Genomic DNA, 19,461 nt, shown 5'->3' on the forward strand with positions numbered 1-19,461 from the left:
GTTTTTATGGAGGCAACGTTCTGACAGATAATAAATGGAGGGGAAAAAAATAGAGAATATTGCTCTCCAGAGACAACAGTCCTTTAGGCCTGACTTACTAATGCATTCACGGGTGCCAATCAATGCGACCTAGAGACTGAACATTATTACTGTCGTCACAGAGCGATAGAGGGCTGAGCACGGCCGTTAGAAGGATATCAGCATTTACAACCACACAGGAAGTGTATTATTCCCAAATAAAAGAGTCTCCCCATTAAGGGAAAGGGGAATACCTAGTCAGTTGTACAACTGAATGCATTCAACTGAAATGTGTCTTCCACATTTAACCCAACCCCTCTGAATCAGAGAGGTGCGGGGGGCTGCCATAATCGACATCCGGTCTAATCAATACCAGTCTATTTTACAATGGGGAGAGACAGTCCAGTTTAATCAGCACCAGTCTGTTCCACAATGGGGAGGGACAGTCCAGTTTAATCAGCACCGATGTTATGCCAAAGCTAAGCACCAGTCTGTCCCACAATGGGGAGGGACAGTCCAGTCTAATGAGCACCAGTCTGTTCCAGAACGGGAGGGACAGTCCAGTCTAATGAGCACCAGTCTGTTCCAGAACGGGAGGGACAGTCCAGCCTAATGAGCACCAGTCTGTTCCAGAACGGGAGGGACAGTCCAGCCTAATGAGCACCAGTCTGTTCCAGAACGGGAGGGACAGTCCAGCCTAATGAGCACCAGTCTGTTCCAGAACGGGAGGGACAGTCCAGCCTAATGAGCACCAGTCTGTTCCAGAACGGGAGGGACAGTCCAGCCTAATGAGCACCAGTCTGTTCCAGAACGGGAGGGACAGTCCAGCCTAATGAGCACCAGTCTGTTCCAGAACGGGAGGGACAGTCCAGCCTAATGAGCACCAGTCTGTTCCAGAACGGGAGGGACAGTCCAGCCTAATGAGCACCAGTCTGTTCCAGAACGGGAGGGCCAGTCCAGCCTAATGAGCACCAGTCTGTTCCAGAACGGGAGGGACAGTCCAGGACGAACAACAACACAGATGACAGGCCACAATGGACAGGCAGGGCAGAATGGGGCTCTGTTTCTAAAGGCTGCACTGTGCAGTGTGAAACACACACACACACACACACACACACACACACAAATTAATAAAAAAATAGAAAATACACAGTACATAAAAGACTCAAAGATATACTAGTCATTCAGAGTAACCTTATACAGATGCACAGACACATTTCTGAGCACCTTGCCCATCTGTCACTTTGTGCAGGCTCCGTGTCCCTTGTGATGTACTCTGAGGTATCAGGGTGACCCCTGACCCCCATGACACAGTGGTGTTGTTTTTTTCTGGATAAAAAAAAAAAGGTCTTAGGTGGTTGGAGTGGAAGTGGTCGTGGCAATGGGCTGCAGGGCTGAATTCAGCCTTCACCAAGGTCCGGGGGGACACTGCAGATTGGGTATAATGCCTGGTACCTCAGCCCAAAACAACCCCGAATTGCTCGATTTTGGGATTTTTTCTTCTTCTGAAAACCTGACTGTCTAGATTTTATTTTGGTACATTATCTTTTCTACAAACGTTCTGCCCCAAAATAATTGTGTAGTTATTTTGTTTGTTTGTTCTTTTCTACTGTATGGCCCAAGAATTTCCTATGCAGGAAAAACCCTGTGGTCAAGGCATTGTTCGAGACCAAAGAGTTGAGTCTAATGCAATGGAACAGTGGCTTTTATTACTGGGTGGGATCCATAACATGTCACTAACCTGCCACCTCCCACGCTAGTCTGAGGTCTACCAGCTAGTGTGCTAATGGTACGCACGCACGCACGCACACACACACCAGGACAATGAATACGCTGTTGATTCTGTTATGTTCCAGGGCTAAGGCCCTGGTGTCTGTGTGACACACCACACACACACACACACACACACACACACACACACACACACACACACACACACACACCAGGGCCAAGATTAGGGATTAATTATGCATTGAGTTATAAAAAGGGAACTGTCAGAACCCCAAAACAGCTTTGCATCTGCTCATACAGTACAAGTTAACGGATCAACTTTGGTCTCCTCTGTATACGGTGCATTCGGAAAGTATTCAGACTCCTTCACTTTTCCCACATCATTTTTGTTACGTTGCAGCCTTTTTCTAAAATTGATTCAATCGTTTTTTTCCCCCTCAATCTACACAAAATACCCCATAATGACAAAACAAAAACAGGTTTTTAGACATTTTTGCTCCTATTCTTCTCTTCAGATCCTCATAAGCTCTGTCAGGTTGGATGGGGAGCGTTGCTGCACAGCTATTTTCAGCTCTCTCCAGAGATGTTCGATCGGGTTCAAATCAGAGATCTGGCTGGGCCACTCAAGGACATTCAGAGACTTGTCCCGAAGCCACTCCTGTGTTGTCTTGGCTGTGTGCTTAGGGTCATTGACTTGTTGGAAGGTGAACCTTCGCCCCAGTCTGAGGTCCTGAGCGCTCTGAAACAGGCTTTCATCAAGGATCTCTTTGTACTTTGCTCCGTTCATCTTTCCCTCGATCCTGGTTAGTCTCCCAGTCCCTGCCGCTGAAAATCATCCCCACAGCATGATGCTGCCACTACCATGCTTCACCTTAGGGATGGTGCCAGGTTTCCTCCAGATGTGAGACTTGGCATTCAGGCCAAAGAGTTCCATCTTGGTTTCATCAGACCAGAGAATCTTGTTTCTCATGGTCTGAGAGTCTTTAGGTGCCTTTTGGCAAACTCCAAGTGGGCTGTTATGTGCCTTTTACTGAGGATTGGCTTTCATCTGGTGGTTCCAAACTTATTCCATTTAAGAACGATGGAGGCCACTGTGTTCTTGGGGACCTTCAATTCTGCAGAAATGTTTTGGTACCCTTCCCCAGATCTGTGCCTCAACACAATCCTGTCTCTGAACTCTACGGACAATTCCTTCGACCTCATAGCTTGGTTTTTGCTCTGACATGCACTGTCAACTGTGGGACCTTTTATATAGACAGGTGTGTGCATTTCCAAATCATGTCCAATCAATTTAATTTACCACAGGTGGACTCCAAGTTGTAGAAACATCAAGGATGATCAATGGAAATAGGATGCACCTGAGCTCAATTTTGAGTCTCATAGCAAAGGGTCTGAATATTTATGTAAATAAGGTATTTAAAAACAAATAAAATACACACACACACACACACACACACACACACACAGAGTACATACATTTGCAAAAAAATCTGTTTTCGTTTTGCCATTATGAGGTATTGTGTGTAGATTGCGGAGGAAATGTTTTATTTAATCAATTTTAGAATAAGGCTGTAACGTAACAAAATGTGGGAAAAGTAAAGGGGTCTGAATACTTTCCAAAAGGCACTGGTAATACGAAGATATTAACAAAGATTCAACATCATTTTGGGGAAATTAGACCACACGGGTGAGGATGTTAGAAATCAAACAAGGTCATCATAGAGGTGATTGATTATAGTATATTGCAATAGAATACTGCACTAGGATTTCTCTATGGGTTGTAGAATGGAGCGTAGCAGGACAGTGAATAAGCTGTCGATTCTGTTGTGTTCCAGGGCTATGTCAAAAACAACGTCATCAAGATGAACAGCTCCACAAGTTCACAAATGTCCTTGCGGTTCAAGGTAAGGTTGACTGCAAGGCGATACACACCCCTACCCAATCGAATAGAAAGATCCGCAACTCTGCAAGGTCAAGGACAATGGAGCTCCACCTGCGGAGAATCAAATCACATGGTGTGAGCTGTCTTTCTCTCACACACACACACACTTTGGATCAATAGAAACAGGATCACAGGGAGGGAATATATATATATGCACCACTAAGTCGTAAAACTGAAGGTCTTCACTGTGCCTGGATGTCAGAACAGCACTGAACTAACACGGTGTCAATGACTTTCGCAGAATCACACACCTGGCCATTTGGGATCCACAACTGTATGGTGGAAAAATGTATTTGTACACTAGCATGCATACACCCACCCACCCACCCACCCACCCACCCACACAGCAACATTAGCAACAAGAGCTTCGACTCGTACCTACGACCGCAGCACAGTTGTGCTAAAAAGGTTAAAACCCTCTCTCTCTCGTGTACAATTGCTTTATAATGAAATTGTTCTGTTTGCTCTGCAATGTCTTACACAGAACTTTAAACCAACGTTTCAGTCAACAGATACAGTCTACCAATTACAACTTGGAATCAAACAATTTAAATGACGCAAAGGCTGAGAACTATTGAGACACCTCCACTTGACGAATGTTATTTAACAATTTTCTCATCTAAACAAATGTGTACTTTTTTTACATTCAGCATTTACTGTTATTCACATCCATTCATTTAGCTGGTACGACAAGGTGTCTTTGTTCACACAAAAACCATGGTTCTCTTTACCAGAATCCAACAGCGTAAATGATTCATTCCTATGCAAGGTAATACTATTGATCTGTGGTTGGACATCCAGTAAGTCTGAGTGGAACAGCCCCTGGAGCTCACTCGGGGGGTAATATTCTTACTGAAACGTTCAAAGACATTCAAATAAATCACTAGATAAATATAATATGAAAGAAAGCTTGTTTCTATACAGCACTTGTTTTTCCTCACTCACTGCAAAGCCATTTGTAATGTACTATGAGAATGAAAAAGGTGCTGTAGCCATGGAAACTGTTATCGTTGATCCAGAGACAAGAGCCTCCACAAGGCTGTGCAACCGCCGTGTCTCCTGGCGACTAAGGGAGTCCCTCTGTGAAGAGGTTTCTCTTTTCCAGGGGAAAACGAGGAGATGGCAAGATTTGTTCCTACTTGTAATGCAGGCTCTGGCCAAGAAAGTGATTGATACGCGCAACAGTATTTATTTTGCAAAGTGAAAACTGAGAAGTGCTGAGAAGGCATTTTCCATACTAATTTCACAAAGTAGGGGATATAAGTATTGGCCCTTGGTGGCACCGGTGACATAGTGGAATAGGTAATGGACGACTTTCATTACTCACATCTCCGGACTTTAACTGTGGCAACCGGTCAGAAGTAGCTGTCCCATATATAACCGTAGTGTTCCCGCTCCTCCAATATCTTTACGCGGCTGGCAGCTTGGAGCAGGTCAGGTGCCAATGCAAAGGACAAGAGGCTTTAGTCGGTGTAATGAGAAAACAAGGGGATGGATTTAATCAAATTTCAAATGAAAAGGGGGATACCTAGTCAGTTGTACAACTGAATGCATTCAACTGAAATGTGTCGTACGCATTTAACCCAACCCCTCTGACGCTGCCAATGTTTTTACACCACAGCTTTAAAATGTGCATTACAAGTTTGAACAAAATATATGAGACTTTGACAATCAGAAAATAGGCTAATGTGTTTGATTAATTGAGACTACATGTACATTTCAGTCATTTAGCAGACACTCTTATGCAGAGCGACTAGGGTTAAGTGCCTTGCTCATCGACAGATTTTTCACCAAGTCGGCTCAGGGATTTGAACCAATGACCTTTCGGTTCCTGGCCCAATGCGCTTAAATCGCTAGACTACCTGCCACCCTTAAGCTTTAAACCTGGACAATTGTCTCTCCACCAACAAGAGGGGTGTGAACAGTTTGTGTCATGTACAATACTTGTGCCCATAGAAATAGACATGGGGTGCCGGGAGCTGTTCCCCAATGCTGGAAGGGGGGCCTGAGTGAAAAAGTTTGGGAACCCCTTCTCTGCATGTGTTAGGTAGACTTTCTCCTCACAGATTTATGCTTCCAGTTTTAAGAATAAACCCCTGTATACAGTCAGTAGACAAATAAAAAAAGATAGGTCTACCGGCCTACTGCATAAACTGGTTTGGTTGAATCATGCTCCCATTTAGTTGCTTTCAAAATTAAATTGGGTCATTGGATTTTGCACAATAACTGCTGCACCGATTTTAGTCCTTCACCAGTCTTCCTGAAACCTAGATAATTAGCTATCATTAGTATGGTATTAAGACTTTACAATGGCTTGGGAAGTCAACTTGTAACACAATTGTTAGACAGTAAAGCTTATTTCCTGCAATTCTATACATTTTGCAATTTGTCCGTTGGACTGCCAGATGGTGAAACGTGAGTCCAATGGTGGCGAGCTTTTTACCAAACCAGCCGACGCTTGGCATGGTGATCTTAGGCTTGTGTGCGGCTGCTCGGGCTATGGAAACCCATTTCAGGAAGCTACCGGGGACCAGCTCTTGTGCTGACATTGCTTCCAGAGGAAGTTTGGAACTCGGTAGTGAGTATTGCATCCAAGGAGAGATTATTTTTACACGCTACATGCTTCAGCACTTGACGGTCCAGTTCTGTGAGCTTCTGTGGCCTGCCACTTCACGGCTTAGCCGTTGCTGCTCCTAGGCGTTTCCACTTCACAATAACAGCACTTATAGTTGCCAGGGCAGCTCAAGCAGGGCAGAAATTTGACAAACTGAATTGTTGGAAAGGTGGCATTCTAGTATGGTGCCATGTTGAAAGTCACTAAGCTCTTCAGTAAGGCCATTCCACTGCCACTGTTTGTCTCTGGAGATTGCATGGTGATTTTATACACCTGTCAGCAACGGGTGTGGCTGAAATAGCCAAATCCACTCATATGAAGGGGTGTCCACATACTTTTGTATATATATAGAACCAGTCATTCAAGGATTTTTCTTTATTTGTACTATTTTCTACATCGTAGAATAATAGTGAAGACATCAAAACTATGAAATAGCACATATGGCATCATGTAGTAACCAAAAAAGTGTTCATCAAATAAAAATATATTTGAGATTCTTCAAAATAGCTACCCTTTGTCTTGATGACAGCTTTGCACACTCTTGGCATTCTCTCAACCAGCTTCATGAGGTATTCACCTGGAATGCATTTCAATTAACGGGTGTGCCTTGTTAAAAGTTAATTAGTGGAATTTATTTCCTTCTTAATGTGTTTGAGCCAATCAGTTGTGTTGTGACAAGGTAGGGGTGGTATACAGAAGATAACCCTATTTGGTAAAAGACAAAGTCCATATTATGGCAAGAACAGCTCAAATAAGGAAAAAGGAACGACAGTCCATCATTACTTTAAGACATGAAGGTCAGTAAATACGGAACATTTCAAGAACTTTGAAAGTATCTTCAAGTGCAGTCGCAAAAACCATCAAGTGCTATGATGAAACTGTCTCTCATGAGGACCGCCACAGGAAAGGAAGACCCAGAGTTACCACTGCTGCAGAGGATAAGTTCATTAGAGTTACCTGCACCTCAGATTGCAGCCCAAATAAATGCTTCAGAGTTCAAGTAACAGACACATCTCAACATCAACTGTTCAGAGGAGACTGCGGGAATAACATTGCTGCAAAGATACCACCACTAAAGGACACCAATAAGAAGAAGAGACTTGCTTGGGCCAAGAAACACGAGCAATGGACATTAGACCGGTGGAACTCTATCGTTTGGTCTGATAAGTACAAATTTGAGATTTTTGGTTCCAACCGCTGTGTCATTGTGAAACACAGAGTCGGTAAACGGATGATCTACGCATGTGTGGTTCCCACCGTGAAGCATGTAGGAGATGGTGTTATGGTGTGGGGGGGCTTTGCTGGTGACACTGTGATTTACTTACAATTCAAGGCACACCTAACCAGCATTCTGCAGCGTTACGCCATCCCATGGGTTTGCGCTTAGTGGGACTATCATTTGTTTTTCAACAGGACAATGACCCAAAACAGACCTCCAGGCTGTGTAAGGGCTATTTGACCAAGAAGGAGAGTGATGGTGCTGCATCAAATGACCACAATCACCTCATCTCAACCCAATTGAGAAGGTTTGGGATGAGATGGACCGCAGAGTGAAGGAAAAGCAGCCAACAAGTGCTCAGCATATATAGGATCACCTTCAAGACTGTTGGAAAAGCATTCCTCATGAAGCTGGTTGAGAGAATGCCAAGAGTGTGCAACGCTGTCATCAAGGCAAAGGGTGGCTACTTTGAAGAGTCTCAAATAAAATATAGTTTGATTTGTTTAACACTTTTTTTGTTACTACATGATTCCATATGTGTCATTTCATAGTTTTGATGTCTTCACTATTATTCTACAATGTAGAAAATAGTAAAAATAAAGAAAAAAAACCTTTAATGAGTAGGTGTGTCCAAACTTTTGACTGGTACACACACACACACACACACACACAAAAATATTGGGAGAGGGGGGCCTGCCCCACCCCCAGCCAACCCCTCAGGCGCGCCCCAGAGTTTGGGAACCACTGACATAGAGTACCAAAAATCATTAAAGACACAAAAACCTTTCTAAAATTCATTGACTTCAGGGAAAAGGTATATGCCACACACACACACACACACTTGATTGAATTCACCCTCGGGAAGTGATAAATGAGCAATGAAAATAGAATTAGCAGAACTGTCATCTGTATGCTAAATGTTTACACTGGACCAGCCCCTATGATAAACAATGTATGACCATTATTGATCTGTTCTGAATGGTTTTACTGTGAACTGAACATGATTTATTGCATTTCTTCTCAGTCTATAGAATATTGCCTACATGCGGTAAGAGTGAACTGCTAGAACGATTAAGGAACAACGTGGCTAAATGTAATACCATCAACAGATCTTCAGAAACTAAGGTTTTATTCATTTCTAGCTTTAGAGGGAGGGGTTTGTATGGTGATGGTTTGTATTGAATTGCCATACACCTGTCCGGCATCCAGACAGTCTCAGTAAGATGAATGCACACTCATGGAGTCTCAGCCAGTAGTGTATGCTTGTCTTGCTGCAAGGGTTAGCTGCTGTGACTCAACATTCAATGACACCATAGCTCCAAGACAAATGCACAATATTCCAACTAATCATTCATGTGCAACAAACAATGTTCCATAATAATAGCGTGTAAATGATTGATGTGATTGGGTTGGTTATTTGCTAGTTAAAAAGCCACTTCATTATAATAAAAACATATATATATGTTCTGTCTGTCATGTCCGTCATTTGAATTAACTTAAAAACAAAAAAACATAAAACATCTAGAAAATGGCATTTCGATTAACATTTTGCGCACTGCACCTGTGGCTAGATAGCAATTATTTCTATTAGGCTGTTGTTTGGCAAATGGAAAATTGTTGACCTGCGGTCATTTAAAATTCATGTCACACACATCTGTTCACAGACACTATGGTGGCACCCAGCAACCATCCAGGCGTTAACATGATGCCCAGCATTGGATACTATACAGTAGAAGCGCACATCTTACCTTGCACGACCACTACCTCCGTATTGAAAGACACCTCTTTGTTTGAAGAGCTCGGAGTGGGTTCATCTCCCTCGAACAGTTGGTTCACCTCGCCCTGGATGTCTGACACGTTACGGCCGCTGTCGCTCTTGGAAAAGGCGGTCACGGTAAACCTCTGGCTCATGGTGTCTCCGGTGGTACCTCACAACCGTGAAACAAGCGGCGAGTCTCCTGCCTTGGCGGCGCCCCGGTGGAGGAATTCACCGAGGATGCAGATGGAGACGCAGATAGAAGCTCCTGACAGCTGTTGAGAAGGCTGTACACCGACCCAAGTGATTGTCCTCGGTATCATTGACTAGATCTCTATCCGCAACAAGTTTCCCTCTGTCTTGTCTTTGGAAACTGCGGCGTTTTGTTCGTTGATATGAGATATTGAATGACGAGAATAAGCTATCACTTCAACCAGTGTCTGGAAACGGTTGTGCACCTGGGTCCTAAAGCCGGTGTAATATTGGTAAATAGATAGTATAGAAAGCCATACCTTTTACCATGAAAGACAATGTTCCCCTTGTGCATTAACCCCATAATTTAAGTAATGCCATTTTTATAGTTATCTCCCTTATTGCCTATAAGTCACTTAATTTCTTATGTAAAGAAATGAGAGGTGGTAATGAAGTATCCAATTTCTTGATAGCCTATGCAGCGTTTGAAATAAGAATGTTTCTACACTGAACAAAAATATAAATGTAAAGTATTGGTCAAATATTTCATGAGCAGAAATAAAATATCCCAGAAATGTTCAATAAGCACCAAAAGCTTATTTCTCTCAAATGTTGTGCTAAAATGTGTTTACTTCCCTGTTAGTGAGCATTTCGCCTTGTCAAGATAAAATCCATCTACCTGACAGGTGAGGCATATCAAGAAGATGATTAAACAACATGATCATTACACAGGTGCGTCTTGTGTTGGGTACAATAAAATGAGCAGTTTTGTCACAAACACAATGCCACAAGCTTTGTGAGAGCATGCAATTGGCATATTGACTGCAGGAATGTCCACCAGAGCTGTTGCCAGAGAATGTAATGTTCATTTCTCTACCATAAGCCGCCTCCAACATTGTTTTAGAGAATTTGGAAGTACGTCCAATTGGCCTCATAAACGCAGACCATGTGTAACCACGCCAGCCCAGGACCTCCACATCCGGCTTCTTCACCTGCAGGATCTTCTGAGACCAGCCACCCGGACAGCTGATGAAACTGTGGGTTTGCACAACCAAAGCAGTTCTGAACAAATTGTCAGAAACCGTCTCAGGGAAGCTCATCTGTGTACTCGTCGTCCTCACCATCAACTTCAGTGGGAAAATGCTCACCTTCGATGGCCGCTGGAGAAGTGAGATCTTCACGGATGAAGCCCGGTTTCAACTATATCGGGCAGATGGCAGACAACGTGTATGGCGTTGTGTGGGCGAGCTGTTTGCTGATAACAACGTTGTGAACAGAGTGCCCCATGGTGGGGTTATGGTATGGGTAGGCATAAGCTATGCACAACGAACACAATTGCATTTTATCGATGGCAATATCAACGCACAAAGATAACGTGACGAGATCCTGAGGTCTATTGTCGTGCCATTCATCCACCGCCATCACCTCATGTTTCATCATGATGATGCACGGCCCCATGTCGCTAGGATCTGTACACAATTCCTGGAAGCTAAAAATATCCCATTTCTTCCACGGCCTGCATACTCAGCTGACATGTCACCCATTGGTCAAGTTTGGGATGCTCTGGATCAACATGTACAACAGCGTGTTCCAGTTCCCGCCAATATCCAGCAACTTCTCACAGACATAGAAGAGGAGTAGGGCAACATTCCACAGGCTACAATCAGCAGCCTGATCAACTCTATAGGAAGGAGATATGTCACGCTGCATGAGGCGAATGGTGGTCACACCAGATACTGACTGGTTTTCTGATCCATGCCCCTACCTTTTTTAAAGGCATGTGACCAACAGATGCATATCTGTAATCCCAGTTATGTTGTCACGTGTGCTCCTTCTCCGTCCTCTAGGTCACCAGGCTGCTCGTTATGGCGCACACCTGTCACCATCGTTATGCACACCTGCACGTCATCAGACTCGCCTGGACTCCATCACCTCCTTGATTACCTACCCTATTACCTACCCTATATATGTCACTCCCTTTGGTTCCTTCCCCAGGCGTTATTGTTTCTGAGTCATGGCTGTGCGTTGTTCGAGTTTCTTGGTTTGTATGATGTTACGTTTATTTATTAAAACACTCACTCCCTGAACTTGCTTCCTGACTCTCAGCGCACTTGTTACACTTGTGAAATCCATAGATTAGGGGCTAATGAATTCATTCAAATTGACTGATTTCCTTATATGATCTGTAACTAAGTAAAATCTCTGAAATGGTGTTTATTTTTGTTCAGTGTATTTTCATAAAATAGCAGTGGAGGAAAAAGTACTGACTTGTCATACTTGAGTAAAAGAAAAGATACCTTAATAGAAAATGACTCAAGTAAAAGTCACCCAGTTAAATTCTACTTGAGTAAAAGTCTAAAAGTATTTGGTTTTAAATATACTTAAGTATCAAAAGTAAATATAATTGCTAAAATACACTTAAGTATCAAAAGTATGAATAATAAAACTTTCCTTATATTAAGCAAACCAGACGCCACAATTGTCTTGTTTTTTTTAAATTTACGGATAGCCAGAGGCACACTCCAACACTCAGACATCATTTACAAACAAAGCATTTGTGTCTAGTGAGTCTGCCAGATAAGAGGCAGTAGGGATGACGAGGGATGTTCTCTTGATAAGTGTGTGAATTGAACCGTTTTCTGTCCTGCTAAGCATTCAAAATGTAACAAGTACTTTTGGGTGTCAGAGAAAATATACTGCTCAAAAAAATAAAGGGAACACTTAAACAACACAATGTAACTCCAAGTCAATCACACTTCTGTGAAATCAAACTGTCCACTTAGGAAGCAACACTGATCGACAATAAATTTCACATGCTGTTGTGCAAATGGAATAGACAACAGGAAATTATAGGCAATAAGCAAGACACCCCCAATAAAGGAGTGGTTCTGCAGGTGCTAACCACAGACCATTTCTCAGTTCCTATGTTTCCTGGCTGATGTTTTGGTCACTTTTGAATGCTGGCGGTGCTTTCACTCTAGTGGTAGCATGAGACGGAGTCCACAACCCACACAAGTGGCTCAGGTAGTGCAGCTCATCCAGGATGGCACATCAATGCGAGCTGTGGCAAGAAGGTTTGCTGTGTCTGTCAGCGTAGTGTCCAGAGCATGGAGGCGCTACCAGGAGACAGGCTAGTACATCAGGAGACGTGGAGGAGGCCGTAGGAGGGCAACAACCCAGCAGCAGGACCACTACCTCCGCCTTTGTGCAAGGAGGAGCAGGAGGAGCACTGCCAGAGCCCTGCAAAATGACCTCCAGCAGGCCACAAATGTGCATGTGTCTGCTCAAATGGTCAGAAACAGACTCCATGAGGGTGGTATGAGGGCCCGACGTCCACAGGTGGGGGTTGTGCTTACAGCCCAACACCATGCAGGACGTTTGGCATTTGCCAGAGAACACCAAAATTGGCAAATTCGCCACTGGCGCCCTGTGCTCTTCACAGATGAAAGCAGGTTCACACTGAGCACATGTGACAGACGTGACAGAGTCTGGAGACGCCGTGGAGAACGTTCTGCTGCCTGCAACATCCTCCAGCATGACCGGTTTGGCGGTGGGTCAGTCATGGTGTGGGGTGGCATTTCTTTGGGAGGCCGCACAGCCCTCCATGTGCTCGCCAGAGGTAGCCTGACTGCCATTAGGTACCGAGATGAGATCCTCAGACCCCTTGTGAGACCATATGCTGGTGCGGTTGGTCCTGGGTTCCTCCTAATGCAAGACAATGCTAGACCTCATGTGGCTGGAGTGTGTCAGCAGTTCCTGCAAGAGGAAGGCATTGATGCTATGGACTGGCCCGCCCGTTCCCCAGACCTGAATCCAATTGAGCACATCTGGGACATCATGTCTCGCTCCATCCACCAACGCCACGTTGCACCACTGTCCAGGAGTTGGCAGATGCTTTAGTCCAGGTCTGGGAGGAGATCCCTCAGGAGACCATCCGCCACCTCATCACGAGCATGCCCAGGCGTTGTAGGGAGGTCATACAGGCACATGGAGGCCACACACACTACTGAGCCTCATTTTGACTTGTTTTAAGGACATTACATCAAAGTTGGATCAGCCTGTAGTGTGGTTTTCCACTTTAATTTTGAGTGTGACTCCAAATCCAGAACTCCATGGGTTGATAAATTGGATTTCCATTGATTATTTTTGTGTGATTTTGTTGTCAGCACATTCAACTATGTAAAGAAAAAAGTATTTAATAAGATTATTTCATTCATTCAGATCTAGGATGTGTTATTTTAGTGTTCCCTTAATTTTTTTGAGCAGTGTATATGGAGTAAAAAGTACATTATTTTATTTAGGAATGTGGTGAAGTAAAAGTTGTCAAAAATATAAATAGTAAAGTACAGATACCCCAAAAAACTACTTATGTAGTACTTTAAAGTATTTTTTACTTAAGTAATTTACACCACTGTGAAATAGAAACCCATTTTAGGAAATGAGTGAAGTAAATGAGAAGGCAAGTCACATTTGATGGGTAAGGCCCAGGATTCCCGATATTCACATTTCTGGTAGGCTTCAATGCACAGCCTATACACAGTGGTGGAAAAAGTACCCAATTGTCATACTTGAGTAAAAGTAAAGATACCTTAGCATAAAATGACTCAAGTAAAAGTGAAAGTCACCCAATAAAATACTACTTGAGTAAAAGTCTAAAAGTATTTCATTTTAAATGTACTTAAGTATCAAAAGTAAATGTAATTTCAAAAATATACCTAAGTATCAAAAGTAAAAGTAAAAGTATAAATCATTTCAAATTCCTTATATTAGGCAAACCAGATGGCACAATTTTATTGTTTTTTGAATTTATGGATGGTCAGGGGTGCACTCCAACATTCAGACATCATTTACAAATGAAGCATTTGTGTTTAGTGAGTCTGCCAGATCAGAGGCAGAGGATGAGCAGGGATGTTCTCTTGATAAGTCCTGAATTGGACCATTTTCATGTCCTGCTAAGCATTCAAAATGTAACGAGTACTTTTGGGTGTCAGGGAAAATGTAAGGAGTAAAAAGTACATTATTTTATTTAGGAATGTACTGAAGTAAAAGTAAAAGTAATCAAAAATATAAATAATAAAGTAAAGTACAGATACCCCAAAAAACGACTTAAGTAGTACTTTAAAGTGGTTTTACTTAAGTACTTTACACCACTGCCTATACATACCAATATAATAGTAGTAATAATGATATAGTATTATTAATATAAGCATGTATATTAAATCATTGTATTATTATTATTATTGTTAAGGTAGTTTAGTCTGCCTTCGACCTACTCATTACCATAACTATAGAATAATGACTTTCCCACAATGGAATCACATGACTGAGTTTGAGGGAAGGCCATGGGTACCGCAACGTTTGCGTTGTTGGACTCGCGTGGAGCCTACCTTTTATGCAAGTTATGTTTTTATTCTCAAAATCTTTATTGTAACGTTAATGTAGCCTACTCTGGAATATTTTGTAGCATTTTATTTTAACTTGAATTTGAAGCAGATTGACTGGGTCAATTTGCATTGTGGACTTTGCACGGACATAAACGAAGTTGTGTAACGTTTCGTTATTGAAAAATGACTTTTTCCAGAGCCTACGCCTTTTGACGTTACGTTATATCCTTTCTGCAGCTGTTGAATATAGCCTATATTTAATCCCTAGTCACAAGGCTGGAATTGGAACAGAAGGCTGGAAGTTCACAGACAACCTGAAAAAGTAAGGGTGTTTTATTGTGAGTGACGTCTCCGTTTTGAGCAGTGAGTTTGGACAGCTAGGCCTACATCAGACATGTTCATTATGCTGATCATGTACCCTCAAATGGAGACGTTCATGGTCAGCCGTTGCCAAGTATCTCAACTCCATCAGGATTTCATCCACGGAGTTGAGTGCAGACTATAGAGTTTTCAAATGAACCTCGGAATCGTTCGAGTCACTATGCAGTCAATACTTCACTATCCGTGTACCCATGTTTGTCCTCTGTTGTTGCGTGCCTTTGTTTCCTGAAACCGATCCGTTTTAATAAAACGTTAATCAGATACAACCACCAACTGTTTCCTTGTTGAGGCACATGCGGATTCCTGAGCTGCCATTTTAGAGCAACAGCAATTAGTAACATTTGGTGGTTGTATTTTACTAACGTAAGGTTTTATAAAAAATATATGGATTTCTGCAAACAAAGAAAGGCACACAAGAACAGAGGACAAACATAGGTACATGGTAAAGGTTTAAGAATTGACATGTTGAAGTATCGGCAGCATAGCAACTCGAAGGAGTCAGATGTTCATTTGAAAAGCTCTAGTCTGCACTCAACTCCGTGGATGAAGTCATTGTGAAGTTGAGGTACTTGGCAAGATCAGCCCTGACCTACTAGTGGGTCGATATGACATTGGTAGTACACGTCTGAAATACACGTAGTGGCCTAGTGGATATGACATTGGTATTACATATTGTAATAACGAGCCTAACATGCTAAATATATTTGAATGATGGTGACTTTGTAGTCAATTACCCTTTCAGAATTATACATTGTATGTTGTTTAGTAACAGTAAATACATTTAGAAGAAGACACCAGATAAATATATAGGTTACACTGAACACACTAGATAGATAGATAGATAGATAGATAGATAGATAGATAGATAGATAGATAGATAGATAGATAGATAGATAGATAGATAGATAGATAGATAGATAGATAGATAGATAGATAGATAGGTTACACTGAGAACTGTATTGTTTGGAGAATTGAAATCTACCCACAACTTTTGTTAGTGTTTTTATTTCCATACATTTTCATTGAATTCATTCAATATAGTATAGTACTAAAGTATAGTATGGTATAATACTGTGGAACATTCCACAGTTTGTAACTACACCTTATGGGGATGTCTAATCATATGATATATTTCCTCCCAATAGTGCATTTGGTGGTCCGACGATACAGGCCCTCCGACAAGGATGCTGTGTTAACCCTGTTCAGTGATGGCATCTTGGAGCACATCAACCCTTCGTTCTACAACGCCATTAGCAACCCTGTCAATGTGGGCGTCACCCTATTCCTTTCTGTGGCTGGGTACATGCTGGGAGGTGGGTCTACTCTCTGGGCCTTGCTGTTGGCTGGATCCTGGGTAGGTCTGGTCTACTACTGCTGCAGCCAACTGTACGCCAGTTACGTCAGAGAGAGGCTGCGTACGGACATGCAGGACATTCCAGGATGCTACCTGAGCCACCCCGACAACTGCTTCTGGGTGGCTGAGACTGAGGTCAACGGCAGGGTTGAGATTTTAGGTATGGTGGCCGTGGTGGGCAGAAGAGACGGGGAGATGTGCGGTGAACTATTCAGGATGATTGTATCATCGAAGTGTCGTCGGACAGGGCTCGGTTACAGGATGACCCAGACCGTTATTGACTTTTGTAAAGAGCGAGGGTTCTCTAAGGTCGTCCTGGAAACCAGTTCCATCCAGACTTCTGCAGTGGCCCTGTATAAGAAACTGGGCTTCTCGCACATCCTGTCACACACCAAGACGTATTCTCCTGAATGGATGACAATTATATCCCGAGTCACCATTCTGAAGATGGAAAAAGTCATATAGGCCTTCCCATGATTTGGTATAGTAAGTGTTAAGATGTGCCTCTTTTTGGTTCTGAAGCACAGATTAGATGTCTTTGAGACAAGAATTTGATGCAATACCGTAGGCCTATATTAGTAACTAGATCGAATAAGCAAAGGTCAAAATATAAAATGGTATAATGTAGCCTATTGAAATATTTTAGAAAAATATGTATTTTCCCCATTCAGTTTCACACTCGTGAGTCGCGACCCCCGCAAAACATTCTCATGGAGGGGGGTTGGGAAACTGCTCTCTCATTGCCACCACCAGCTAAAGAGTTTTCTCCCTAATCGTCTTCCCTATGACCCATGGCTCTCCAAACCTGTTCCTGTAGGTTTTCACTCCAACCCCAGTTATAACTAACCTGATTAGGGTTTATCAATCAGCTAATTATTAGAATCGGGTGCACTAGATTAGGGTTGGTGTGAAAATCTACAGGACGTAGGTAGTTCTCCAGGAACAGAATTGGAGCGCCCTATATATATATACTATGACCTATATATACTATATATATATATATATATATATATATACTATGACCTATATATACTATATATGACCTATATGTACTATATATACTATATGACCAATATGTAATATATATACTATATGACCAATATGTACTATATGACCTATATATATAATATGACCTATATATACTATACATATATGTATATATACCATATGACCAATATGTACTATATACAGTGCATTTGGAAAGTATTCAGACTCCTTCACTTTTTCCACATTTGGTTACGTTACAGCCTTATTCTAAAATGTTTTTTTTCCCTCGTCAATCTACACAAAATACAGCATAATGACAAAGCAAAAACAGGTTTTTAGAAATTGTTGAAATATTACATTTCCATAAGTATTCAGACCATTTACTCAGTACTTTGTTGAAGCACCTTTGGTAGCGATTTCAGCCTCGAGTCTTCTTGGTTATGATGCTACAAGCTTGGCATACCTGTATGTGAGTTTCTCCCATTCTTCTCTGCAGATCCTCTCAAGCGCTGTCAGGTTGGATGGGGAGCGTCGCTGCACAACTATTTTCAGGTCTCTCCAGAGATGTTCGATCGGGTTCAAATCAGAGATCTGGCTGGGCCACTCAAGGACATTCAGAGACTTGTCCCGAAGCCACTCCTGCATTGTCTTGGCTGTGTGCTTAGGGTCGTTGTCCTGTTGGAAGGTGAACCTTTTCTCCAGTCTGAGGTCCTGAGCGCTCTGAAACAGGTTTTCATCAACGATCTCTCTGTACTTTGCTCCGTTCATCTTTCCCTCGATCATGACTAGTCTCCCAGTCCCTGCCGCTGAAAAACATCCCCACAGCATGATGCTGCCACCACCATGCTTCACCGTAGGGATGGTGCCAGGTTTCCTCCAGACGTGACACTTGGCATTCAGGCCAAAGAGTTCAATCTTGGTTTCATCAGACCAGAGAATCTTGTTTTTCATGGTTTGAGAGTCTTTTAGGTGCCTTTTGGCAAACTCCAAGCAGGCTGTCATGTGCCTTTTACTTAGGAGTGGATTCTGTCTGGCCACTCTACCATAAATGCCTGATTGGTAGAGTGCTGCAGAGTCCTTCTGGAATGTTTTCCCCATCTCGACCGAGGAACTCTGAGTGACCATCGGGTTCTTGGCCACCTCCTTGACCAAGGCCCTTCTCCCCTGATTGCTCAGTTTGGCCAGGTGACCAGCTCTAGGAACAGTCTTGGTGGTTCCAAACTTCTTCCATTTAATAATGAGTAAGGCCAGTGTTCTAGGGGACCTTCAATGCTGCAGAATTGTTTTGGTACTCTTCCCCAGATCTGTTCCTCGACACAATCCTGTCTCAGAGGTCTAGGTTTTTGCTCTGACATGCACTGTCAACTGTGGGACCTTATATAGACAGGTGTGTGCCTTTCCAAATCATGTCCAATCAATTGAATTTACCAGAAGTGGACTCCAATCAAGTTGTAGAAACATCGTCTGAAGGATGATCAATGGAAACAGGATGCACCTGAGCTCTATTTCGAGTCTCATATTAAATGGTCTGAAAACTTATGTAAATAAGGTATTTCTGTTTTTTAGTTTTAATATAGTTGCAAAAATGTCTAAAAACCTGTTTTCACTATGTCATTATGGGGTATTGTGTATAGATTGATGAGGAACGGAGCAAAGTACAGAGAGATCCTTGATGGAAACCTGTTACAGAGTGTTCAGGACCTTAGACTGGGGGCGAAGGTTCACCTTCCAACAGGACAACAACCCTAAGCACACAGCGAAGAGAAACACAGGAGTGGCTTCAGGACAAGTCTCTGAATGTCATTAAATGTCCTCCCCATCCAAAATGACAGAGCTTGAGAGGATCTGCAGAGAAGAATGGGAGAAACTCCTCAAATATAGCT

General features: G+C 42.6%; 2 protein-coding genes across 4 annotated transcripts in view; one reads left to right on the top strand and one right to left on the bottom strand.

Moving 5' to 3' along the window:
- Window positions 1–9,858, bottom strand: part of slc12a5a (solute carrier family 12 member 5a) — a 340,288-nt gene extending 330,430 nt beyond the window's left edge. The window contains exon 1 of one of the 3 annotated variants that reach the window (XM_045705395.1): window positions 9,273–9,858. In XM_045705395.1, the coding sequence (XP_045561351.1) occupies window positions 9,273–9,435 (163 nt within the window). In that variant the 5' untranslated portion in view covers window positions 9,436–9,858. The remainder of the gene's footprint in view (window positions 1–9,272) is intronic. The other 2 variants (XM_045705394.1, XM_045705396.1) reach the window with 2 other exon arrangements.
- A 4,929-nt stretch (window positions 9,859–14,787) lies between these two features.
- On the top strand, window positions 14,788–17,677 carry nat8l2 (N-acetyltransferase 8-like 2). Its single transcript, XM_014168177.2, has 2 exons — window positions 14,788–15,178; window positions 16,383–17,677. Coding segments are annotated over exons 1-2 (675 nt in total). The 5' UTR covers window positions 14,788–15,177; the 3' UTR covers window positions 17,057–17,677.
- Window positions 17,678–19,461: the final 1,784 nt, after the last annotated feature.

This window comes from Salmo salar, chromosome ssa22 (genome assembly GCF_905237065.1).
Source record: "Salmo salar chromosome ssa22, Ssal_v3.1, whole genome shotgun sequence".
Taxonomy (NCBI): domain Eukaryota; kingdom Metazoa; phylum Chordata; class Actinopteri; order Salmoniformes; family Salmonidae; genus Salmo; species Salmo salar.